This window comes from Diospyros lotus, chromosome 4 (assembly GCF_014633365.1).
Source record: "Diospyros lotus cultivar Yz01 chromosome 4, ASM1463336v1, whole genome shotgun sequence".
Lineage (NCBI taxonomy): Eukaryota > Viridiplantae > Streptophyta > Magnoliopsida > Ericales > Ebenaceae > Diospyros > Diospyros lotus.
The window spans coordinates 40,044,682-40,072,625 of record NC_068341.1 but is presented as its reverse complement, the minus strand read 5'-3'; the positions used below and the strand labels follow the sequence as shown (position 1 = coordinate 40,072,625).

The 27,944-nt window shown below is 39.1% G+C and overlaps 1 protein-coding gene across 1 annotated transcript; it reads left to right on the top strand.

Moving 5' to 3' along the window:
• Positions 1-22,803, top strand: LOC127798901 (uncharacterized). Its single transcript, XM_052332543.1, has 5 exons — positions 1-376; positions 1,559-1,653; positions 1,783-1,896; positions 22,458-22,562; positions 22,669-22,803. The coding sequence occupies exons 1-5, from the start codon at positions 274-276 to the stop codon at positions 22,750-22,752; spliced, it is 501 nt and encodes a 166-aa protein (XP_052188503.1). The 5' UTR covers positions 1-273; the 3' UTR covers positions 22,753-22,803.
• Positions 22,804-27,944: the final 5,141 nt, after the last annotated feature.

The following is a 27,944-nucleotide window of genomic DNA, read 5'->3' as shown; positions in this document are numbered from 1 at the left end:
AGCCGGTGGAGTGACTGTCGGCATGGAGGCAGGATCGGTTACATCGTCTGTGTTTGCCCAAATCAAAATCCACTGTGCGAACAAAATTAACTAAAACGCTCCTTGCTTCGGTTCCCCTCTGTCACGAATTGAATGCCGAAAAGCGACGTTTCTCTACACAGTACGAAGCTTCTCCTTGCCTCCTCTCCCAACGGAAACCCTCGCGCTTGTCTCTCGAATCTTTGGCGCTCGTATTTAAGGTTTTCCTAGCGAAAAGATTCGGTCGGAGAGGCAATGGAGAGCAAGAAAAAGATGAAAGAGGTAATTCGATTGGAGCGGGAGTCGGTAATTCCGGTTCTCAAGCCGAGGCTGATCATGACCTTGGCCAACCTCATTGGTACTTTCTTCCTTCCGCGCCTTCCTTTTCTGTGATTTCTTCGTTTGCGAATGATGAATGCATCTGGTGCGTATACGTAGATGAGTGTATATGCAATTGTCCTGGTCCTGGTTATGCTGAAATCGTGAAATTGCTTTTGTAATTTCTGCTATTCAGTATTGATTCAAGCTCTTTGTTCGTTTCCTTGTTTCAATTTCAAATTCCTTTCTTCCTGTTATGAGCGCATAGGACATGGCCTGAACTTGCACCATTGGTTTACTTGCTGTTTTAGCCTCCAAGTTTAAATTTGAATTGAAATTAAGATATATGGTTCAGGAGAAATTTGTCCAAATAAAATAGAAGCACCGCTTCAGAATCAGGATGATAAGATAAATAGTTTTAAATCATTGAAGATAGAGAATGCTTACTTCTTACGTTAGAGAACTGTTCTAGGATAATTATAGTATAAAAAATTATGATAGCTTTAGAGAAGTGAGGCATCAAAATGGTGTCTGCCTTTTTATATAATAATATTTTTATTATGCCTGTGGCTTTGAATTACTACTTTGCTGCCTGGAAATTCTACCACACTTTTGTAGTTTTCATAGTGGAGTTCCCGCTGTGGATCTTCTGTCCTTTTCTTCACCTGGTTAATGTATTTTAATATGAAATATCATTTTATTTGTGACACTGCATGCAGTGTGCTTCAATCACTGTTCGCTCATGCTAGTCTACTAACTGGTTTTCATGAGCTATGCAGTTTCTTCTGAGTTGTACTTGGTGATAAATGGATAGTATGATTCTGAGTATGATTCTACGCTTGATTGGATTGATACGTGCTAGGGAAGATCATTGAGCATTTAATATTCAGAGAGCAATAGGAATTGAAATTGGCAGTTCTAACATGCGCAATCATGCACAGGGATTTTATATGGATTCCACATGAATAATTGATTGGTAACCAGTGATATTTTCTACATCAACAATGTGTGTTTCAAGCATGCCTTCTGTCTTTCCCGGAGTTTAAAGGTTAAAAGTAAAATGAAAAATTTTAGCCACATTCCCCTGAACAATAAACTCCCCCCCCCCCCCCCCCCCCCCCTTCTTTCTTGTTTCATGCGTGAATGTTGAATTGCTCAATCCAATTAGATTTCAAACTAACTTCTGATGGACCTACTTGCTACAATTTTGTTATATCTGCAGAACATAGTTCTGACCGGCAAGAATTTTTAAAGCTTTGCAAGAGAATTGAGTACACAGTTCGTGCTTGGTATCTTCTACAGTTTGAGGATCTGATGGTATTTTCATGTCTCATTTTCTGTATCAAAACGAAATCTTCTCTTCTCCCAGCATGAATGATCTTATCATTTTGATGTGTTGGTTATTTGTTGTTTCAAATTTCCACTCACTGTTTACTGTGCTTCCAGCAATTGTACTCCCTCTTTGATCCTGTCCATGGGGCACAGAAATTGAAGCAGCAAGACCTATCTCCGGGAGAGATTGACAACCTTGAAGAAAAATTTTTGACGTACTTATTTCAGGTATTACGGCTGCTGCATCTTAATTCAACACATTTGATGACTTGTAATAATTTAGGGGAAGGTGTCTGGATTGTGCATTCAGTGCTATGTAAAAGACAACAGAGCTATGTAATTCCATGGGGTATATATAGCTTATCGTCAATGACTCAATGGTGAAATGGTAAGGTGTCTGGGAATAGTTGCTTGCTTTAAAATTTTTGGAATGTGGCCATTATTCTGCACCACGACATGCAATCTGCTCTTGCCCCCTCCTGAAATTAAATGAAAAATAAAGACTAACTATCTGAAGGAAGGATAAGAAGATATGGTCATGGGTAGAGATGGTTGGAAGTCTAGAATTCATGTAGCCAACCCCATCTAGTGGGATTAAGGCTTGTGATTGCTGTTATCATAACTAAATATGAATGGCACATAATATTTTTGCACACATTTTCTTTTTTGTCATACTATTGCAATCTAGTGCTTTAGGCTAGCAAAATGGCTTTGGTGGAATTTGTTGCTCGTTGGTGATTGCTGTTTTGTTTCCATGTTATTTTTCTATTGAGTTTGAAAAAAAATAAAATTTTCTTGCCTTGTGCATTTTCTACTAATATATTTTCCTGCAAGAATTTTTTATTAGAAAAAACATTTTTGGTGTTATTTTATTATTCTTGTGACATTTCTTTTCTTGTAAAAATACATGCTTAATATAAAAACCATACTTGAAATGGTCTAACAGTTAATGCCACCCCCTCCCCTCCCACACCAAAAAAAGGGGTTGGTTTTTTTTTGGGGGGGAGGGGGGTGTTGCATTCTTATTGAACTAGTGGGGGGACAAGTGCAATGTGCATGTACCTTAGGTTGGTCTAACATTAGTTACTCTTCACTTTCTCTCTTTATAATTAATTAGCTCTTTATTTCTCTTTTCAAAACTCACTTCCATGTGGTGAAACCTAATGCATATGGAGACCAAATTTTACCAAAATATGGCTGTTGTACCAACTCCAGGTTTGGCTTTATACAATAGAACCAAAATTTAATTAATGATCCATGGTTTTGTAGAGACCCTTAGTGAGTCTTTTTTGTTTATCACTTAACTCTTGCATTTTTTTTTTGGAGGCATTTGTCCATTAAATTTTTGTTTCCTTGAGATGCAACAAAGGTTAGAATCATCTAGATGTGCTAGCATTAAGTGAGCACACACCATTTCTATAATGATTGAATTAACTATTCCGAATCTTGGTAACAATAGTAAGGTTTCTACTTTGTGACTAGAAGGTTATGGGGTTGAGTTGTTGAAATAAAAGAAAAGGCAAGGGTAAGGTTGTGTACAAATACGACCCTTCGAGATCCTCACAAAGTAGAGAGCCTCATGCATTGAGGATGACCTTTAGTGTCTATGTGGTAGTTTTGATGTTAGGAAATAGTTTATACGAGGCCAAAACTTGTATTGGTGTCACGACCCCAAGGATTCCCAAGTATAGATTAGTAAATATAAAAGTAGTTAGCTTACATGCATTACTATATTGTACAATCTATTTTGAGGGTTTACGAGGGCAGTAATTGTAATTTTATTTTCTTTTCTGTTATAGATATTTGTCCTTGGTTATAGGCAGTTATGCTTATCGTTGTACTGCACATGGGTGCATGTGGGAGGTTGTTAGGCTATATATAAGCCACAACTAGAGGATTGAAAGACATGTTTTGGAATGATAATTGAATTCTCTCATTTCTCTCTCATCAATTCTCTCTCAATTTCCCTTTGATGTCTCTTTCCTGATCCCTCTAATTTCTCTCTAATCCATTCCTTTCTCTGTTCTGTCCATTATCTGCCCCTTTTTGTCTAATTCTCCCTCCAATCCTTTCTGTTCTTGGTCCTAATTCCCTCAGATTCTCCTAATTTCCAATCCAAACCCTAGGTACATGATAATTGGATGTTATAAAGAAAAGAAAAACAAACTAATATTAGATGTTATACATAGTTTTTATATGCAAATGTTTGTCCTCACATGCAGCGCTACCTTATCCTTTCTTAAGAAGACGCCTTGGTTCACCACAAACACCTCTTGAGACAACAAGGTCTTTTGCTTAGGAGGCAATAAGGTGTGAGGTGCCTCATGAGCCATTGATCATATTTCTTGAGCCCTCATTGAGTGTTTTGAGCCAACTTGGCTAAGATAGCACTTGGAAAGCCCGTCTTTGATGCCAAAAGGTCATTATGCTATCTCTTCTAGTTACTCGCAATATGTTGTAAAGGACCTAGGGTTTAGTCTAGGGTTGAATTGGCAATCAGAAGGATTCGATTGAATAGAACCAAGAACAAAATGATTGGAGAGGGAAATTTAGCAGAAATGGGGGAAGAAATTAGAGAGAAATGAGGGAGAGTTGCAGAGAGATACGAGAGGGAGATTGGGAGAGAATTCAAAAAAGAAAAATAAGAGTTTCATTTATCAATTCAAGTATAAAAAATCCCATCTGTTTACAGTAGCCCTTATATAGGCATATTTAACTCTTGACAGCATACACAACTCACCCATGTGCTTCTAACCAATTGCTAAAATATCTCCTAACAATTATTATTATCCTATTATCATATTGCCTATTTATTGTTCCTTGGATCATGACAATTTCCCCTCTCCTTGAGAGAGTTCTTGTCCCCAAGAACTTGCAGCACGTAGCCCTGGCTCGTCATCCAATGCTTGCTTTGTTAATCTGTTTCATTTCGCTTTCCTTCTTGCTCCTTCTAAGCCTCTTCTTCTTCGTTCTTAGGTTCCTAGGATCAATTCTAGGCCCAAGTTGCCCCAAAACTTCCATAGGAGAAACTTTATCGAATTCAAGCCCAATACAACCATCCTCGGTAATAGTTGTCCCATCAAGTTTGATCTCCAATCCGAGGACATGATTAGCAACTTCCAGACATACATACTTAGTAGCTGAAACTTGGAGTCCAACGTAAAGACTATCCGTGTTCGTGACTTTCGTTTGTAGTTCATTACCGTCCAATACAAGTAAGGGTGGCAGATCTGCATCCACAGTTGCAATTATTGTCTTCCCTTTCAACCCACGACCATGCTCTGCTGTAAAAATATCAACAACATCCTAGAATTGCAGCAATGGAGAATTGTAGACTGCTTCCCAATTCCAAAAACTCCTTGTTGCCTCCTGTTATCCTTGTCATTCAACTGGCTGTATCATTCATCTCTAGTTTAGAACTTCCATGATTATCACTTGGAATGTCCTCATCAAGAACTTATTTTCCAAAGGGATCGATGTGTTCCTTTAATTCTCCTTTTGCCCACACACCCCTGACCAAACCCTTGGGATTTCTGTGGTTGCTGCCAGCACTGTCCTTACAATCACCTTCCTTGTCAATTCCACCTAAATCGATATACTTCTTCCACTTCACATTAGAGGTAAGTAGTGAATCAGTTTCCCGCCACCTTGACTTCTCCTTCAGTTGCTCCATTTTAAGAAATTTCTCTTTGTTAAAACTTTCGCGATAATTATCAAAGAATTTTGTGGGAAAGCTATAATGATACTTCTTAGTTAGTATCATAGCAAACTTCTACTACTGTTCGTGTAACATACGATCGAATTCCTTGCATTGTCCATGTATCCCACTGCTTGTTCCCTTGTCAATTCGGCTAGACTCATTATTCAACTTTTTCCATGCCTGATTCCTTTGGCTAAACTGCTTAGGATTCTTGTTGTTGCTGATTGAAAATGCAGCCTTCTTCTGTTGCCATTGAGGCTCCAATTGCCTCATGCGTGCACTGCTTCCTATGGCTTCATGAGCAGGACATCCCACTGAAAGTGCAGCATCCCTATGCTACAATTGAGACTCCATTGGTCTCATAAGTGAACTACTCATCCTGGACGAAATCTCACAAGCAGGAAAAGCAATAGGCCAAGAAACCGAAGCTCTTTCCATCCTAATTCCTAGACTTCCCTATTGTGACTACCTCATAACAATCACCTCTGAAATTGATCTAATAAGTGGCAAATTGCAATCACCTTTGAAATTAGTAGTCGAGGGTGACTTGTTGGAACTTTCAATTCTGTTGAATTTGTCACTGGATCACCTGAGTCGCCAGAAGCACTGCCGACCAAGTCGGCTTAAGCCTTCTCAATTTGGGTTAGAATTGCTCATCCACCTCCTACCACCCAATCGGTCTTGCAATCTTGGAATTTCACCTCTTGTAATTTGGTCGAGACCCCACAGAATTTAGCAACAGTAAGAGGAATCGAAAGCTCATAACTGAAGCCTAATCCTCACCTGGAGTCACCTATCGTTGGAATCGCAAATTAACAGCGGTTAGGAGTCGCAAGCCCATAGTTGCTTCGTCCTTCAATTCTGATTTCGAATTGCCTTACTGCACCACGTGTCGTACTTAATCGGCTCGTGACACCACCCCTGTCCTTGCTTTAGAATCATGCCTTAAGATCGCCTGGAATCAAATCACCCAATCACTGATGTGGCCAAAAAACCCTGGCTTTGCTGCAATCTTCTTGGAGCTGCTGTCGGAACTCCCTTGGCCCGTTTCGCCTTTAAGATTAGAACAAGAATTACCCGAGTTCCATTCGTCACCTCCTGACGCTGCTCCGTCTTTCAATTTCGAGCTGCTTAGGATTAAATGATGCAGTTGGCGAGAACTGCTTTGCTCTCTCTCGATCACTATTAATTTTAATATCCTCTGAATCGAATTGGAAACAATCGCCTATCAACAGCTGATAATCATCGTCGAAACTCGCTTCCAGTGACCAATTTTACTATGATTGACTAACTAGAATCACAACCGAGAATCGTCAGCTCTGATATCATCTTGTCATGGACCTAGGGTTGGCAATCGGAAGGATCTGATTTAATAGAACCAAGAACATAATGATTGGAGAGGGAAATTGGGCAGAAGTGGGGAAAGAAATTAGAGAGAAATGAGGGGGAGTTGCGGAGAGATACGAGAGGGAGGTTGGGAGAGAATTCTAGAGAGAAAAATAAGAGTTTCTTTTATCAATTCAAGCATGAAAAATCCCATCTGTTTGTAGTAGCCTTATATAGGCATATCTGACTTCTAACAGCATACACAACTCACCCATGTGCTCCTAACCAATTGCGAAAATATCTCATAACAACTATTATTATCCTATTACCATATTGCCCATTTATTATTCCTTGGGTCATGTCATATGTTCAGTACACTTGCCCTCAATAGCTTGTCTTTCCTTCCTCAGCTCCGCCAGCCCATTATGCCTTGTCTATAGTATGTTACCTAGAATGTGACTTGTTCTAGTATGTGGTATTGGATTAAGAACATAGTATGCCACATGTTCTCGGATTTGGTATGATAAAGGCGGGCTTGCATGTATTACTATTATAAGTTGAAATAAGCTTAATTCTTGAAAGCTTACTTGAAATTTTATTGAATCCGAAGGAAGCTACTTATACAAGACAAAATGCTACTTTATCTCCTAGAAAATAGGAGCAAATTCAAACTTAAAAACAATAACTAATATTAAAAAATAAGTTGTCCTTTATCTTCTGGTTTCAAACTTGAATTTCTCCCTTGAATCTTGGAGGTTTATCCCATCTACTAGACTTCATTTTAAATCCTTATCTTATCCAACCAACTTATCCTTTTAAACTTGAATGCATAATCTCGTCCAACACTCCCCCTCAAGCTAGAGAATAGATACTTGTCATTCCTAGCTTGCCAATTAGCAGTTCGAAACCTGGTCTTGCCATGGCTTTTGTAAACACATCAGCCACTTGACTTGTTGTAGGAATATAGGTAGGTTAATTCCTCCTTCCTCAATTTCCCTCTTTATAAAACTTCGGTCTATTTCACATGCTTCATGTGATCATCCTAAACTGGATTTTTAACAATGCTAACTGTTGATTTACTATCACTAGACACCTTTGTTTGCTATGACAAAAGAATATGTAAGTCTTCCATCAACCTTTCTAATCAAATCACTTCACAAATTCCTTGAGCTATAGCTCGAAATTCTTCCTTAGCTTTGCTACGAGCAACCACTCATTGTTTCCTACTTCTCCATGTAACCACATTTTCCCATAATTTGGTACAATAACCTGAAGTTAACCGGCCATCCTCAATTGATCTTGCCTAATTTGCATCAACAAAGCCCTCAAATCCCCTCTCCTCAGTTTTCCGAAACAATAATCTTTTTCCAAGTGTCCCTTTTAGATACCTCAAGACATGAAAAACAACATTCTTGTCTGTGAGTTGGAGAATGCATGTATTGATTTATCACACTCACTGCATAGGCTATGTTCGACCTTGTAAGGGATAAGTAGATTAATTTTCCGACCAACTGTTGGTCTTTTCCCTTTTCTATTGGGGTATCTCGGTATCATCGATTTCTCCAGATTGCCACCCTTTTTCTAGGGGTGTTCCAACAGGTCGCACCCTAGCATTCCTGTTTCTTTCAATAGATCCATTGTATATTTTCTCTGCGAGATGAACATACCTTCTTTGCTCTAAGCCACTACCATTCCTAGGAAATAGCTCATTGTTCCTAGGTCATTGACTTCAAATTTAGCTCCCAATTGCTTCTTCAAGCTTTCTATTTTTTGCATATCATCTCGTCACTATAATATCATCCATATAGACAATTAATATGGCTTTCCTTCCATATGCTGTGTGTTTTATAAACAAGGTATGGTTCGCTTGCCCCTATTTATACACTAACCGATTTAGGGTCATGCTGAACTTCTTGAACTAGGCCCTTGGTGATTTCTTTAACCCATATAGAGACCTCTTAAGTTTGCAGACTTTTCTACTGTCAACTTCATATTCAAACCCTAGGGAAACCATCATATATATCTCCTCATCCAAATCACCATTAAGGAAGGCATTTTTAATATTAAATTGAAATAAATGCCACTCTAAATTAACAACAATAGAAAGTAATACTCGGATAGAATTTAACTTAGCCACAGGAGTAAAAGTCTCTTTATAGTTGATCCCATAAGTTGTGTAAATCTTTGGGCCACCAAACGAGCCTTATATCTTTCCACACTCCCATTTGCATTATGTTTCACTGTGAATACCCATTTACACCCGATTACCTTCTTATTTGAGGGCAATTCTACAATATCCCATGTATTATTTCCAACCAAGGCATTGATTTCTTCCAGAACAACAGCCTTCCACTTAGGATCCTTCATAGCACGTTGAATAGTTTTGGGAATTTCAATGTTGTCAATGCTTGCAACAAACACACTAAACTAAGGAGACAATAGGAACAACCCAATCCAAATCATTCATCCTTGTAGTAGTGTTGTCCTTAGATGGACCAACCTCTAGAAGTGATGGCTGACTGGGCTGAGGTTCTTGATGACTTTTAGGTCGTCTAGAATAAACTAGTAGAGGACTATCAGCTGTTGAGTAGGAGGATGAGTGGCAGAGATTGGCATATCGGGCATAGCGGTAATAGGAGAAGTATCATGGGGGTGTGGATCAAGGTGTGAATTAGGAGAGGTAGGAGCTGCCAGTATGTTGTAGGGAGTTGATGCTGGTGATGCTCTCCTTTGAGAACATATTGGCAGTGGAGAATCAAGCAAAGGAAGAGAGATGAGAGGATTCCACTTTGTACTGTTAGTCTTCTCTAGAGAAGATGTTGGAGGATAGAATGGGTGATCCTTATAGAATGTGACATTAGAGGACACACAGAATTTTCGAGAGGAGGGACAATAACACTTGTATCCTTTTTGGGAAGGAGAATACCCAAAAAAGATACACTTGAGTGCCTTTGTTTCTAATTTGGTCCGAGATGGATTAGTGTTGTGAACATACACAGTACACCCAAAAACCTTTGGAGAAATGGAAGAGAGGAGATGAGCATTTGGATATAGATCACAAAGGGTATTGAGAGGAGTTCTAAATTGTAGGGTTTTAGAGGGAAGCCGATTAATTAGATAAACAACTGTGAGAATAGTTTCCCCCCAATAGGAATGAGGAACATAGATAGTAAACATCATAGCTCGGGCCACCTCAAGTAGGTGTTTGTTCTTTTTTTCAGCCACACCATTTTGTTGAGGGGTGTATGGACATGAGCTTTGATGAAATATACCATGTGTCACGGTAGTGAGGTGACAAGAGGATCACACTCCTAATTTAGTTGGAATTAGGAAGATGCAATCGGTTTGTAGAGGAAACAGAGAGAACGAAGAGAGAAAGAGAGAGATAATGAGAAGAATTTAGAAGATAGAGAGACAAAGAGAGAGTAGAGAGGAATTTAGAAATTGCTATTCATTCTAGTTACCGTTCCAAGAAGGACTTGGAAGGTGATATACTCGGTAGTTTAGTCGCTGCCACAGGGGATTCCCTCTTGTCCAACGGATGTAACAAAATATTTTTGTCCTATTCAAGCCCCTTTACACGTGGCAATCTATGGCTAACAAACAACTAACAACTATTCTACAAATTACACCAATAACTAGTAAATCCAAATAGTAAATAAGCTATGAATTACAACATGATAAAAAAAATAAAAATTACTGCTAATAGGAAGTGTCGTTGTGATAATTTCCCCTCCCTTAACCGATTTCTTGTCCTCAAGAAATGTTAAAGAGGCTGGCAGCCCTCGGGAACTACCTTAGGAGGTCTGGGCGGTACTCACAAGTGCTGCAATCAGATGTTGTCTTGCCATTTGACCAAAACTTGAATCAAGGGAGCCCCCTGCTTATATATCACCCTCCTTTCAATGATAGCCTTTGGTTCCACTGGTTTGTTAGTTTCTCTAGGAAGTATAGGTAAGGCAGTACTCACCGGTTGTGCTCCCACAGAACTCTTTAGAAGGGACACATGAAACACTGGATGGATTTGGGACCCGACTGGTAGCCTTAGATGGTATGCCACTCTTCCTACCTTAGCCTCTGTGGGAAAAGGCCCGAAATACTTGGGACTAAGTTTAGTTACCTTTCCATGAGTAATTGACTTTAAATGTGGGTATCTCAACCTCAAGTACTCCTCGTCCCCTACATCAAACTCTCTCTCACTCCTTCTCTTGTCAACTGTTTGTTTCATTCGATTTTGGGTAGCTGCTAGTTCCTGCTTCAACTGTTGTGATACCCTTCTTCATTGCTGTAGATAGTCATCCACTGTTGCTACATTAGAGCCTCCTTCCACGACAGGTAGGATAGGTGGTTTGTATCCAAATAGGGCCTCGAAGGCGGACGTGTTGATAGAAGAATGGTGGTTGGTGTTATACCACCATTGAGCCAAAGATAACCACCTATGCCACTCCTTAGGCTGTAAAAAGAAATTGCAGCTTAGATAGGTCTCCAAGCTTTGGTTCACTCTCTCAGTTTGCCCATCTGATTGAGGATGGTATGCTGTAGACATGCTCAGTTTAGTTTCTAAGGCTCTCGTGAGTTCTTGCCACATCAAACTAGTGAAAATTTTGTCTTGGTCTGAAACAATGTACTTAGGAGTCCCATGCAGCTTAACCACTTAGTCTAAGAAGGCCCTAGCCACTTCTTGAGCTGTATAAGGGTGAGTTAACCCTATAAAACGAGCAAATTTGGTAAACCAATCCACTACCACCAATATACTGTCTTTTCCCTATGATTTGGGTAACCCTTCCACAAAATCCATGGATACACTTGACCAAGCTTGACTGGAAATAGGCAATGGCTGTAATAACCCCGGGTAGGCTACCATTTCTGACTTACACCTCTTGCAGGTGTCACAAGCCATCACAAACCTCTTAACTTCTGTTCTCATTCCTCACTAATGAAAGAGCTGCCTCACTCTCAAGTAGGTCTTTTGCACTCCCGAGTGCCCTCCTAGAGGAGACTCGTGTAAGGCTTGCATGATTTTACCCTTGAGTTATGCATTATCCCTAATCACCACTCTTGCCTGGTATCTCAACATTCCTTCCACTAAGGTGTACCCTTCTACATTTGTGGATCCTATAGACAACCTTTCCAGCAGCCCTTTTATCTTCTCATCTCCCTCATAGCTGTCAATCACCTCTTGGTACCACTTTGGGACCACTAGGGTTATGGTTGTTGCACTCCCTTCCTCATGGCGCCTTGATAGAGCACCAACCGCAATATCTTCTCTTCCCTTCCTATACTGTATGGTATAATCAAGGCCTATTAATTTAGATATGCCTTTCTTTTGTAGTTGAGTATGTAGTTTCTGTTATAACAAAAAACTTTAGGCTTTCATGATCGGTCCTAATTATTAATCTTCCCCATTTCAAATAATGCCTCACACTTGTCAACAACCATCAATACAACTATAAATTCTTTTTCATAGATGTTGAGCCTTGAATGCTTAGGGCTCAAGACTTGACTAAAAAATGCTAATGGTCATCCTTCTTGTACCAGCACTGCCCTGATGCCCGTTCCACTTGCATTGGTTTCTAGAACAAAAGGTTTTTTAAAGTTGTGCAGCCCTAGGACCGGCACCCTGCTCATGGCCCCCTTCATCTTCTTAAAAGCCTCTTTAACGAATGGCCCCCAATTGAATCCCCCTTTCTTTAAAAGGTTTGTTAGGGGCTTGCTGATGGCCCTGTAGTCCTTCACAAATCGATCATAGTATCCGGTTAATCCTAAAAATCCTCTTATCTCTCTCACTGATGTAGGCCTTAGCTAAGTCACCATAGCCTCTACTTTTCTTGGGTCCATGCTAACACCTTCCCAGGATATGATATGCCCCAAATACTCAACCGGCCCTTGATCAAAAACACACTTAGATTTCTTAATAAGGAGTTGATTAGACTTGAGAATTTCAAGGGTGTTCTTTAGGTGGGATAGGTGTTGATCAAATGTAGGGCTATAAATGAGTATATCATTAAAGAATACCAATATAAATTTTCGGAAGTAGGGTTCAAAAATTTTGTTCATGAGGGATTGAAAAGTCACTGGGGCATTGGTGAGCCCAAATGGCATCACTAACAATTCAAAGTGCCCATGGTGGGTTCTAAAGGCTATTTTTCCTCGGGCCTTATTCTAATTTGGTGATAACCCGTACGTAGGTCAAGCTTAGAAAAGAATTGGGCATTGTGTAATTCATCTAAAAGGTCTTCAACAAGGGGTATAGGGAACTTATCCTTGATGGTCATGGCATTGAGTTGGCGGTAATCCACACAAGATCGCCATGATCCATCTTTCTTTTTAACTAATAAAATAGGGGAAGCAAAAGGGCTTTGGCTAGGGTGGATGATAGACTGCTAAAGTATATCCCTAATCATTTTCTCGATTTCATTCTTTTGGATTGGGGAATATCGATAAGACCTAATGTTAACCGGTTCCATGTTTGGCTTTAGGTTTATAGTGTGGTCAAAAACTCGGGTAGGAGAAAGGGATGTGGGCTCAACAAATAAATCCTCATAATCTTCTAGCAATGTATTAAGGGAATCTAAGTGATGTACCTAGTCAGACATACCTTGGGGTGTGCTAACTATCAAGAATATCTCTCCTTGCCCCCTTTGTTCAACGTGGCTATACCTTGGGGTGTGCTAACTATCAAGAATATCTCTCCTTGCCCCCTTTGTTCAACGTGGCTATCCTCTAGGGCCACAATTGAGAATAGATTTGCCAGTTGACTCCACTTTCCCTCGATCACCTTATGCAATCTTTTCCCAAAAATCATTTTGCATGCCCCCGTTTCTTTTCCCCCTGTCAACGTCATCTTACTCCCTTCCCTCTCAAAGAAGACCTCCATCCGGTTGAAGTCAAAGCTAATGGGGCTCACCCCTTTCATCCAATCTACTCCAAGAACTACATCACAACCCCCTAGCTACAGTAGTCTTAGGTTTGCCTCAAACCTCTCTCCTTGCATCTCCCAGCCAAAGCCATTATAGGCTGAATTTCTCATCACTCGACTTCCATTGGCCATTGTCACGCTCAAGGGTGGGGTTCCCGTGAGTTGACACTTGAGTCTTTTAGTTGTGTTTCATTAAGAACTATCAATTAGAATCATCAAATTACACCTGTTAGCTTGTCCCTCCACCTTGATAATTTTATTGTTAGCTACCCCCTTCAGAGAATGAATTGAGATCTCCCCATTATCTTCCTTTCCATCCTCCCTAGTGTCCTCTCCCTTCTGTTTCCCTGGGTCTTCCTCTTCATCCCTTTCTAGTAGCAGAATTTGCCTCCTACATTGATGCCCAGGGTGGTACTAGTCACCACATCAAAAACAAAGACCAGCCAATCTCCTTTGCTCCCTTAATTGCTCCCCATATGGAACTGAGCTTGATCCTCCTATATTCCTTACTCCTTGGTTCCCTTTTGCCATATCTCGGTGATAGTTCTTTCCCCCAATAGGGCTTGTCCCTAGCACTACCCCTTTCTGTTGTTGCATTTGCTTCTTCATTAATGCCTCTACTGACATTTCTTGTAATTGGGCACTTTCAAAGGCTTGTTCCACTATTCTTGGTCTCATCATTTTTACCATTGGCCGTAACTTCTCACTCAGGCCACTCATGAAGCTTGACACAAAGTAAGCTTCTGATAAGTGAGGGTCGTGGTAGATCATGAACAATCTTAATTCCTCAAACTTTTGTAAATAAGCCCCAATGCTCATTTTTGGCTTAAGCTTATTAAACTCTTCTATAGTATCCACCCTACTCCTTTGCCCAAAACGCTCACATAATTTTTTAGAAAACTCTTTCCATGTGTAGTCTTTCCTCACACTAAGGCACCCCTGAAACCACGCATCAACTGCTTCATTGAAGTAAACAGTGGCTAACGACACCCTTTGCCCCTAGGTATGTTGTGCCAATTGAATAACCTCTCACATTTCCTCAACCACCACTGGGGGTTAGCTTATTCGAATGCCGGTATCTCCATCCAGGGCATGGGAAACCTCGGAGGATGGGCATGAGGCTGCTCGTTCCTTTCCTTGCCCATAACTCCCTCCTTAGGATCTACCTCAATCTTTGTGGTTCCTTCCATCCTATTCATTCTATTTCTCGGTAATATTGGATCATCTCTTTCACGCAGAGGAAAGTTAGGAGCCATTTTTTTCGTGTTTTGGTGAGTAAACATGATCATAAATTACTGCATCTGCACCCCCATGTCTTCTCGCAGCCTCGCCATGGACCTTTCTAGCCTTTGTTCCATTCCTTCGAATGAACTTTCCAGCTTGTGATCCATCACCATGATTGCCTCGTGGTTTCGTTCCCCCTTGATCTCCAGTTGGTCAATCCTACTCTAGAAATCTGACACAGTTGAGTTGACTTGCTGCAATTGTGTCTTGAAGTTCTTCATGTGGGTTCCTTCCAACATCGCACCAACCTAGCAGCTTTGGACAAGAATCGATGCTCTGATACCAAATTGTCACGGTAGTGAGGTGACAAGAGGATCACACTCCTAATTTAGTTGGAAATAGGAAGATGCAATCGGTTTGCAGAGGAAACAGAGAGAAAGAGAAGAATTTAGAAGAGTGAGAGACAAAGAGAGAGTAGAGAGGAATTCAAAAATTGCTATTCATTCCCGTTACCATTCCAAGAGAGACTTGGAAGGTGATATACTCAGTAGGATAGTCGTTGTCACAAGGGATTCCCTCCTGTCCAATGACTGTAACAATATATTTTGTCTTATTCAAGCCCCTTTACACATGGCAATCTTTGGCTAACAAATAGCTAACAACTATTCTAGAAATTACAACAATAACTAGTAAATCCAAACAGTAAATAAGCTATGAATTACAACATGATAAAAAAAATAAAAATTACTGCTAATAGGAAGTGCTGTCGTGACACTATGTTCAGAGAGATAGTGAAATCATGAGAAAAATATTCTCGGCCATTATTAGTTCGAACAATATGAATAAGAGTTTGAAATACATTCAAAATGAGTTTGTGAAACCTTTTGAAAATGTTGTTGGCCTTTGATTTCCCTCATAAGATAAACCCAGCAAGCTCTAGTATGATCATCAACGAAGGTTATGAACCATCTAGAACCAGAGATATTGAGATGTTTAGAAGGACCCCAAATATCACTATGGATGAAGTGAAAAGGTTTAAATGGTTTATAGGATTGTATATAGTGATGAGAATGAGGTTGTTTTGTAAGAGTACACTACTCACATGTAAAAGATTGTTCTTTATTTATGAAAATGTGAGGATACAAGGATTTTAGGTATGGAAAACTAGGGTGTCCTAAATGTTTATGCTATAATAGAACATTGGCATTAGCTGTTACATTAAGGACAACTTTATTTGTTGAAGAACTTGGAACATCCTCTACCATATAGTAATGGCCATCTCTAGTCTTAGCATCGCTAATCATCATCCTCGAAGCTCGGCCTTGAAATATATTGTAGAATGGGAAAAAAGTTACACTTCAATTTATATCTCTTGTAAGTCTATTGACTGATAGTAAATTACACTGCAATCCTGGTATATGTAGGATAAATTTCAACTTTAGTTTTGAAAAACACACTGTTCCAAACCCTAAAGCAGGAGAGGTTGTGCCATCATCCATGGAAATATCAATAGTTGTGTTACAAGGTGTATAATCCATCATCAAGTTAGCTAAACTCGACATATGGTTTGATGCACCTGTATCAGCTATCCACACATTTTTAGGAAGCTTTCGTGAGATTGAGGAGTAATGAGGAATACCTTGTAAGGCTATGGAAGTTGTCGACTGAGGAGTATGAGGACTTGAGGGATTTATACCTTGATTTAACAGCCTGTACAAGGTTTGAATCTTCTATTCTGATAGGTTTAGATTCAAGCTATTCTTGGATTCAGTGGAAACTTTAGCAACATAGGCTGATCTAGTCGTTTCCCTCTTGTTTCTCGGCTTCTAGTTAGCTGGTTTGTCATGAATCTTCCAGCATGTCTCCTGTGTATGGTAAGGTTTTTTTTTGCAGTGGTCACACCACTCTTGTCCTTCCCTTGATTTCTTGACAAAGTCTCCCCTCGTTTGATAATAGCAAGAGTAGAGTTATGATGAATTAAGATAGAGTCGGTCTGTGCCCCCAGGGCATAGCTCAGTTGGCAAAGGCCGTCCTGATGTGCGTTTGGGGTGATGCTCGTGGGGCCCTTAGATTGGACGAGGGATTGTACCCTAGCCAGTGCGAGGCACATCTCGATTTATCTCCTTCGTGTAGCTCCTAGGGCGGGGTGGCAGGAGTGCCAGTGATAGGGCATTATCTCCTTTGATTGCAAGCAATACTGATTGAAACCATTTTCTGAAATTATTTTCATTGAACTTATGTTGAGTAATCTGTAGAGGATGGTTATCAATGGGATTTGTAGAGAATTTTGGTGATGAGAGCTAGGAGAACTCAGGGTTGAGGCTTCGGTTATGGTTGGGTTTGGTAGAGCTTCGGCCATTATTTTGTAAATAGCCTAGACCTCAAGATCTAGATGACCGGAACCATGCTCTAATACCATGAAATAAGAATAATTTTTGAAAGCTTACTTGAAATTTTATTGAATCCGAAGGAAGCTATTTATACAAGACAAAATGCTACTTTATCTCCTAGAAAATAGGAGCAAATTCAAACTTAAAAACAGTAACTAATATTAAAAAATATGCTGTCTGTTATCTTCTGGTTTCAAACTTGAATTTCTCTCTTGTGTCACGACCCTAGGCTATGAGATGGGTAATTGTGTAAATTGGAGGGGTGGTTGTTGTGTGAATTGGTTAGAAACAGTTAGTGGTCAGTTAGTGGTTGCCTGGTGTTGTAAAACAGTTAGAAGCTATGGCTGTTAGGAGGCTGTTGGGTTGTTACAGGGCTGTTGGGGGTTTCTGTTACTGCAACTGAAAGGTAGTTGGTGAACCCTATAAAAGGGTGGTTGTACGAGAAAGGAGGCAGGCAATTGAAGATTGAATTCTTTCGTTCTTTCTGATTCTCTCAATTCTCTCCCAACTTCCTTCTGAATTCTTCCTCTTTACTTTCAATTCACTAGAATAACCTTGGATCTGACACCTTGAATCTTGGAGGTTTATGCCATCTACCATACTTCCTTGTAAATCCTTATCTTATCCAACCAACTTATCCTTTTAAACTTGAATGCCTAATCTTGTCCAACATAAGTTAAGATATCTTGTCAGTTATTTTCTTTTTTGTGAATTAGATACCCAATGAAATAATACAACTATTGAAAAGCTTCAGGATTGCTGAATTCACTGCTTTGGTACATAAATCTAGCAGGTTTTGGAACATACATACCAAATTGCAATTTTCTATGGTATTAGCATTTTCTGGATACAGAGGTCTAGAAATGGATGCTCATTGTTGAGAGGTGTCCATTCCCCCAATGATGTGGCAGTCAGGGCCTTGCTTTTTCTATCAGGATCTTGCCCACCCAAGTATGCTTCCTTGACCATATCATCTTAGCCATCCTTGGTTTGTGGCAGCACCTTAGGACTTTCACTAGGGATCTCTGAGGACTTGTGAATTGGAGGCTGTAATCAACTCTTTTGTCAAGGTTTTTGTTAAAAAAGGTGAGAAATAATCCTTCAATCTTATTCAAATCAATGGGATACATGCTGTTGATCTTCCTGTTTAGTTAGAAAGTTCCTAAAAAACTAAACAAGAAAGTTTCTAAATCTAAGTTTGGAAATTGTACAATTTAGGATACAAATCAAAAGATGGAAAGATACAACAATATTCATAAGATACATTCCTAATCTAGAGAAAGGAATCAATTAATAGAATAGGAAACTTGTCAATCCCAATCTTGCACGGATTGATTGATTGATATCACGGATTTACATAAAAAATGGAAACTATCAAAAAGGAAACTGTCTCTAAGGAAACAAATTAAAACACAAAGAAGGAAATATACACTGAGATACATATGGACATAATCAGGACAGATTCTCAAATGATAATTAGGAAAGATTCCTAAATGATAATTAGAAATCATTCCTAATCTAAGCAGATCTCTTAGCATTCTGATAAGTCAACAAAAGGTGACATCAGCTAACACATAGTATTTCTTTATAGGGGGATGATAACATCGATAGCCCTTTTGAGTAGATGAATACCCAAGAAACATGCATTTTAAAGCTCGGGGATCTAACTTAGCCCTATTAACAGTTGGAATATGGACAAATGAAACACACCCGAATACTTTAGGTTTCAACCCTTGACTAGACACATGGTAGTCAGGAAAGAACTTGGTTGACAATTGAATTGGGTTGCAAGATCCAAGGATTTGAGAGGGCAGCCTGTTGATAAGAAATGTGACTGTTAGGGTTGCTTCTCCCCAATAATGTTTGGGAACATTATGGTGGAATAGAAGTGCTCAAATAACATTAAGAAGATGCCCAATTTTTCTCTCAGCCACTCCATTATGTTGAGGAGTGTAAGGGCAAGATGATTCATGGATGATACCCTTATGTTGGAAACCAGAGAGGGATTGATTGAAAAAATCCTTGGCATTGTTTGATCTAACCCTTTTGAAAACTATCCCAAACTGCTTTTTAATCATATTGTAGAATGTAGGGAAAATATTACTAACTCCAGCCTTAGTTTTCAAAAGATATAACCATATTACTCTAGTACAATCATCAACAAAGACAACAAACCACCTTGCTCCAGAAATATTAGGAATTGATGAGGCCCCCCAAATATCACTATGAATTAAGGTAAATGGAGAACTAGTCCTTTTATTAGATGAAGCAAAAGAAACTCTCTTATGTTTTGCAAACTCACAAACAACACAATGGAAATTGTTGACACTTAGACCCCTAGACAATTATGGAAACATCATTTTAAGAGTAAAAAAGGAAGGATGACCAAATCTGTAATGGTGTAGCTATATTAGATCCTTGTTGGATTGAACTAAGCATGACATAGGAGGAATCTGCCCTTGTGTTGTCCTATCCATTCGATCCCTCAAGGTCGAACGGCCCGGCCCTAGCTTTAGCAAGCCCAATCCTCTTCCTCGTGCCCTGTTCCTGTATCTCACAATGGGTTGGATAAAGCATAACATTGAAATTAGTGTTTAAGAGAAGCTTTTGGATGGAGATTAGGTTAGTAAATAGTTTGGGAACATGGAGCACATTTTTGAGGGTGAGATGTTTATTAAGAATAACATCTCCTTGGGTAGCAACAGTGGTTAAAGAACCATCACCTAGGGTGATTTTTTGGGAACTAGAACAAGGGTTATAGGTAGTAAAGTGATGAGAAAAAGATGTCATATGATCCGTAGCTCCCGAGTCTAAAATCCAAGAGGTAGTGGGATTTTTTCTTGAAGCATAGAGCAAGAGAATTAGAAGAGATACCTGTGAGAGCCAAAGAGCAAGCAACCCCTTTTGCAGTCCCTTTTTCAAGAGATTCTAAGAAATTCTTTAATTTTTCAATCTCTGCTCGATTAAACTCTAGCGTGTCTCCTTGTTTAGATCCCTTCTGGTCTGATTGTTGGTGACCGTTGGCCTTGTACACTTGGCCTTGATTTTTTAGTGGCCCACTCTTGGGAGGCTTTCCATGGAGCTTCCAACACCTCTATGGTGTGCCTAGGTTTTTTTACAGAAGGTACACCATAGAGTATCCCGATCCATAGCCTTCTTTTCCTCTCGTCCCTTACCTTGACCATGAGTATTCAAAGATACCAAAGTTGATGCCTCCGCTGGAGCAGTTTCCAACTTGACACCCCTTCTTCCTTCTTTTGCACAAACAATAGAAATAACCTCATTTAAAGATGGCACATCCTCCTTAGCAAGGATTTGCACCCTTACTTCATCAAACTCCATGTTCAGGCCAACTAGGAGATCATATGTCCGCTCTTTCTCCACAAACTTCTTGTGTAAGGTTGCATCTTCACCACACTTCATTTTAAGATAGTGGTAGTGATCCAGCTCTTGCCACAAAGTTTGCAATAAATTTGCATACTCAGTGACAGATCTGGTCCCCTATTTTGTGGCTGCGATCTTTGCCCGGATTTCATAGATCTGAGCCGCATCTCGAATCTTGGAGTATGTGAGCTTGATTGCCTCCCAAATTTCTTTAGCCATTGTTAGAAACATTACCATGTCACTAATTTCAGGGATCATGGAATTCCATAACCATGACATCACTAGGGAATCTTCTTCATCCCATGTTGCAAACATTGGATCTCCTTCTTTAGATCTGGTCCCTTCCAAATGACTTAATTTCCTTTTTCCCTTGAGAGACGTTCGAATTGACTTGGACCAATTCATGTAGTTCTTACCGTTTAACTGGTAAGCCACTTGAAGACTTGGTAGGTCTCCTCCGGAGCCTCCACTGTTGTTTCCAGCAAACAGAATTTCTGTTGTGCTGGTGCTGTTGAAATGAACCCCATCAACTTGGTATTTTGTGAAATGGACATGATGTCCAAAAGATTGATAAAAAAAAGAAAACAGATTAAAGGCGGAAGATGGCCACAATAGTTCCAAAGAAACGGTGACTATTGTCTAGGCTCTAATACCATGTCAAAAAAGGTGAGAAATAATCCTTCAATCTTATTCAAATCAATGGGATACATGTTGTTAAATAATAGATCTTCCTGTTCAGTTAGGAAGTTCCTAAAAAACTAAACAAGAAAGTTTCTAAATCTAAGTTTGGAAACTGTACAATTTAGGATACAAATCAAAAGATGGAAAGATACAACAATATTCATAAGATACATTCCTAATCTAGAGAAAGGAATCAATCAATAGAATAGGAAACTGGATCAATCAATAGAATAGGAAACTTGTCAATCCCAATCTTGCACGGATTGATTGATTGATATCAAGGATTGTTGACAGTTTTCACTCCCTCTGGGGAAGGGTTCTCACCTTAACCAGTCAATGAGATAGAACACTAGAAGGTGAAAGAAGATTTGTTCAACATCTTTGGACAAAATGCTTATATACTTCCTGAGAAAGGCAACTTTAGAGATTGTTGGTTTGAATGTTATCTCTCCATCTATATTGCTGGCCAAAGAGAGTGAACTTCTTGTACCCAGGCTGGTTCTGCCCCGTTTAAAAGGTATACCCACTCATTGAACAGGGTTAGAACCTTACCCACTATAATCCTGTTGGAAGCTCAAATACTCTCTAGGACCACTTTTTCTCCTTATCACCTTGTTTTTTTCCTTTCTTATCTCTGGCTTGCCCTGAGGTAACCAGATGCCTGTCATTACTTCCTAGAGTGCCCCATCTAACCCCCATAAAAATCTGACCATCCACTATAATATTGTGAAGCCAGCAACCATTTTAAAAAATATTTCTTGTTCTTTTACAGACCAGTATTTAATTAGCACAGTTCTTGTCTTCCCTTGATAGCTTCTTGCAGTACTTTGATAGATGAAACAGTATGTCAGAATTGTGCACTAGTTAAGCAGAAGATCTACGGTAATATAAGTTGTGGCCCTGCATTAGCAGCTCTTTTTTTATCAATTCATGATTCCTTAGAGAAACACTATGCCATCTCGAAAGGCCACTTGGGGTATGTGCCATGCTGCTGTTCTTACATTGCTTCCTGTGTGATGAAACTGGTATAATGTTTCTTTCTCTACTTAAAAAGGCGTGTATTCACAGTTTTTCCTGTTTACTTTTTAACTTATTTATTACTTGAGCTTATTTCTTCTTATTGTTTTTCATTTTGAAAATTTCTATTTATCTTCCTCTTGTGTAGGTAATGGATAAGAGCAATTTCAAGATAGCAACTGACGAAGAGATTGATGTTGCTCATTCTGGGCAGTATCTTCTAAACCTTCCTATAACAGTTGATGAGTCTAAGGTTTATATCTTCTTATATACATTAGAACTGAATACTAATATGAATATGCTTGTTTAGATACATGCCTGTTTGTTCTTTTCATCACTTCGTTTTTCATTGGTTATAGATTGATAAGAACCTGCTGAAGAGGTATTTTGCAGAGCATCCTCGAGAGAATCTTCCAGACTTTGCTGATAAGGTATTACCTTAAATGTATTTTAAAACAATTAGCAGTTGGTCTATAGCCCTTAATATAATGGGGGTGTAGGTGTCAGTTGTTATAAGGAAAGGCCTCCTCCTGGTTTTTGAATGGTCTTAGCACTCTCTTCTATAAGTAGGGAAATTTTGCTTGTTCTAGGTTTTTGTTTTGTCTTTTTTCCTTCCCAATTAAAAGGAAATGTGATGCCTCCTATTTTGATAGTTATCTTATTTGGCCTGGCCATGCTTAATGAGCAATTTTAGAGAACTTGAATCTCTAATTGATGAAAAACGTAAACACCAGTAATTCCCCTACACATTCTATGTTACAGGACTCCTTTAAATATAGCTATACTACTTATCTTCTAGCTAAAGTTTAGGCAATTTAAAATACAAAACAACAACAGATTTTGGAGAGATTTTTTCTCCTAAATCTTAGGCTTTGGCTAAGACTGTTATCTTCTTTCATGTAGCCTTATCTTTGCGTTCTTTCTTCTTTCGGCTTTATCTTTAACATCTCGGGAACTTCTTCTTCAACACTCCCTCTCAAGCTGGTGAATAGATATCTTTCATTCCAGCTTGCCTCTAATAACCTCAAATCCTTGTTGGTCATTGCCTTGGTGAGAATTTCAGCTTCTTGTAGGCCAGTAGGGATATACACTAGATTTATTCCACCATCTTCAATTTCTTACTTTATGAATTGCCTATCAATTCTCACATGCTTCATCCGATCATGTTGGACTGGGTTGTATTACTATACTAATGGCATATTTACTATCACAGTATAGTCTTGCAGGGTCCGTATTAGGTATCTTCAAGTCATTCATGAACTTCCCTAGCCATATCACTTCATAGATACCTTGAGCTATAGCTCGGTATTCTGCTTCAGCACTACTTCTAGCCACCACGCTTTGTTTCTTGCTCCTCCATGTCACTAGATTACCCCATAATTTTGTGCAATAACCAGAAGTTGATTTGTTGTCTTCTAAGGAACCTACCCAATCAGCATCTACAAACCCTTAAATTTCTCGGTCTTCAGTCTTTCTGAATAAAATACCCTTACCAAGAGTCCTTTTAAGGTATCTTAGGATATGATATGATGCATTCAGGTGTTTACTAGTGGGTGAATGCATGTATTGACTTATTTTACTCACTGCATATGCAATATCCGACCGTGTAAAATACAAATAGATCTAGTGTATTAAATTTCAACTGCTTTCTCTATCCCATCTTTATTAAATTTCCAGTTGGGTTCCAATGGTGTGCTAGCTAGTTTACAACTAAGTTTGCCTGTCTCCTTTAGTAGATCTAGTGTATATTTCCTTTGAGAGATAAGAATTCCCTCCTTACTCCTTGCTACTTCCATTCCAAGAAAATACCTCATTTGCCCAAGGTCTTTAACTTCAAAAGCTTGCTGTAATTGCCCCTTTAATGCTTTAATCTCTTGCTAGTCATCACTTGTAACTATAATATCGTCTACATAGACAATTAAGATAGTTTTTAGGCCATTGGCAGCGTGTTTGATGAACAATGTATGGTCAGATTGTCCTTGTTGATATCCTAGCTGATGCAATGTGTTGCTAAACCTGTTGAACCAGGCCCTATGGGATTGTTTCAGCCCATACAAAGATTTTATTAACCTGCAAACCTTCCCTTTTTTCTTCAAGTCCGGGAGGGATTCTCATAAATATCTCTTCTTCTAGATCCCTATTAAGAAATGCATTCTTTATATCAAGTTGATGTAATTCCCAATCTAAGTTAGCTGCAAGTGACAATAACACACGTATAGAATTAAGTTTTGCAACGGGTGCAAATGTCTCTTCATAATCTATACCTTGTGTTTTACAGTAAATACCCATTTGCTTCCTACCACTTCCCATGTACCATTCTTTGTTAGTGCATCCATTTCTTCCTGTACAACTCTTCTCCATTCTGGAATTTGTGGGGCCTCATTGATGTTTTTAGGTATTTGCACTTCATCAACCTTTATTGTGAATGCCCTGAAACTTGGTGATAATCGAGAGTATACCAAATGGTTAGAAATAGGGTGTTTAGTGCATGACCTTACCCCTTTTCTCCAAGCAATTGGAATATCCAAATCATATAATTCTGGTTCTTCATTGTTTGTTCTGTTATTTTCCTCAACTGGTACTGTTGCTTCAGTCCTTTCTTCCTCTTCATGTGTTGGACCTTCTTCCGGGGCTGATGATTGGTCTTGCCTTGGTTCAAGATCCCTTCTCCTTGGATATACTTTGATTGGCAGCTGTGATTTTTCTGGAATATGCTGTTGTATATTCTGCTGTTCTCCCCCTGAATTAGTTGCATAATTTGGAATAGGACTAGAAGAAATAACTGTTTTAGGCAAAATACTAACATCCCATCCATCCCTACCTTGATCTGCACTAGGAATCTCCCCCTGTAAACTGTTGGTAGAGTAGTAATATTGATCCTCAAGAAAAGAGACATCACAAGATACAAGAAATTTCGTAGTGTTAGGATAATAACACTTGTAGCCTTGTTGTGTGAGAGAATAACCAATAAACACACACTTCAAAGACTTGGGATGTAACTTAGATTGATAATTGTGAATAAATGCTATACATCCGAAGATTTTAGGGGACAAGGAATTTAACATGCGGGTTAGAAGAGGATAGGAGGTAATGAGAGTGCTTAAGGGAGTTTTGAAGTTGAGGACCCTAGTAGGAAGCCTATTGATGAGATAGGTTGCAATGAGAATAGTTTCTCCCCAAAAGGAAGTAGGGACAGAGCTAGAAAACATTAGGGTTCTGGTGGTTTCAATATTTGCCTATTTTTTCTTTCGGTCACTCCATTTTGTTGAGGGTTATAGGGGCATGTGCTTTGGTGGACAACACCATTGTCACTCAAATATGTCTCAAATTCAGTGAAGTATTTTCTTCCACTATCCGATCGAAGGATATGGATGGAAGTTTGAAAAATGTTAAAGGACCATTGATGAAATTTCTTGAATATTTTGTACAGTTCAGATTTTTCTTTCATAAAAAAAACCCAGCACACCCTGGTATGATCATCTATGAAGGTGACAAATCAGCGAGAGTGAGTTAGATTGGGTACTTTAGTTGGTCCCCACACATCACTATGGATTAGATAAAAAGTTTTGGTTGGTTGATAGGAATGAATGGGATGAGAAGATTTTGTTTGTTTAGCAAGAATACACTGTTCACAATTGAAGGAATCACTCATTTTATTGCCAAACAATTGAGGGTACAAAATTTTCAAATATCTAAAGCTAGGATGGCCTAATCTCTTGTGCCATAAATAGATGTTAGAATCTGAAACAACAGAAGAATCAAAAGAATTATGTAACCTAGAGGCACCAGTTGTTCCTTTCACATAGCAGAGACCTTCTTTCTCCTTAGCATTGCCAATCCTCCTCCCTGAAATTAGGTCCTGAAATACACATTGAGTGGAAGAGAAAGTCACTTTGCAATTCATGTCTCTAGTAACTTTGCTGATAGATAAAAGATTGCATCTTAAAGAGGGCACATATAAGACAAATTTCAGCCACATGTCACCTAAATATACCGAACCTTCTCCTTCAACATAGGATGTTGTACCATCTGCCATAGTCACCTTTATATCCCTCTCACAGCGTTTGTAATCAGTCATGCTACGTAAGGATTTGGTCATATGGTCGGAGGCCCCAGTGTCAACAATCCACTCATTCCTATTTAGCAATTTAGAGAGATAGCAATTATGAATCCTACCTTGTTTCACCTAGGAGGTTGATGGATTGGGTATTTCCACAGAACTTGAGAGTTTTGGAACCCTGGTTTGGTTCAAAACTTGCTATAAGACCTCTAGTTGATCAAGTGTTAAGGTAAATTAGTATTTTTACCTTCTTCAGCATCAATCGCATAGGCTGCTTGTGGCTTCTTCTGATTCTGATTCCTCCCTTTCCAATTAGCAGGCTTCCCATGTATTTTCAAACAATTTTCTTTAGTGTGGTAGGGTTTTTAACAGTGGTCACACCATGGTCTGTCCCTCAATTGATCCCCACAAGTTGCGGCTGCCCTTTGTTTAGAGGTTGTAAGGGTTGATCCACTTTGATTGTTAACGTCCAGTGTTGCATTTAACATCACCTTTTTGCGGCTTTCTTCCCTCCTAACTTCAACAAAGGCCTCTTTGATAGAAGGGAAAGGTTTTGTTCCTAGCAGCCTCCTTCTGACTTCATCTAAGTCAGAGTTCAACCCATATAAGAAATCAAATACCCTTTCTTTCTCTATCATTTTTGAATACTTCACCCCATCCTTTTGTACACTCCCAGATTACATCATAGAATAGGTCCATCTCCTGCCATAGTTTAGATAATATATTGTAGTAATCAGTCACCGAATAGTTACCTTGGTGGGTGGTTCTTAGGGTTGATCGCATTTCAAAACATTGTGTTGTGTTCTCTATGTTTGAAATGAGACTTTGGACGACATCCCATATTTCTTTTGTTATTTTGTAGAATAGATAGGTCCCTATCTTTGGCTCCATGGAATTGATGAGTCAAACCATCACTGTAGAGTTTTTAGCATCCCATGTTTCATAATTGGCAACTTTCGAATTTGGCTGTGAAATTTCTCCTGTTAAGTATCCCATTTTTCCTTTGCCTTTCATCACCAACATGACTGACTAAGACCATTCCCGAAAATTGGTCCCATTAAGTTTATATTGTGTGATTTGGAGAGTGTGGTGATTTAAAGAAATGGGGGAGGAGGTTGGGAGTATGGGTTGAGAGCCTGTAGGGGAAGTAGTTGAAGTTTCACTGATCAGAGAAGAATTAGCCATCTTCAGGAGATTTGGTGTGAAATGAAGAATGCGTAGGTTATCAAGAACCTAAGCTCCGATACCATGAACAATTTTAGAGAACTTGAATTTCTAATTGATGAAAAACGTAAACACCATTAATTCCCCTACACATTCTATGTTACATAACTCCTTTAAATACAGCTATACTACTTATCTTTTAGCTAAAGTTTAAGGAATTTAAAATACAAAACAACAACAGATTTTGAAGAGAATTTCTCTCTTGATTTTTCTCCTAAATCTTAGGCTTTGGCTAAGACTGTTATCTTCTTTTATTAAGCCTTATCTTCGGGTTCAATCTTCTTTCAGCTTTATCTCTATCATCTTGGGAACTTCTTCTTCAACACTTAATATAGCCTATAACACCTGTGC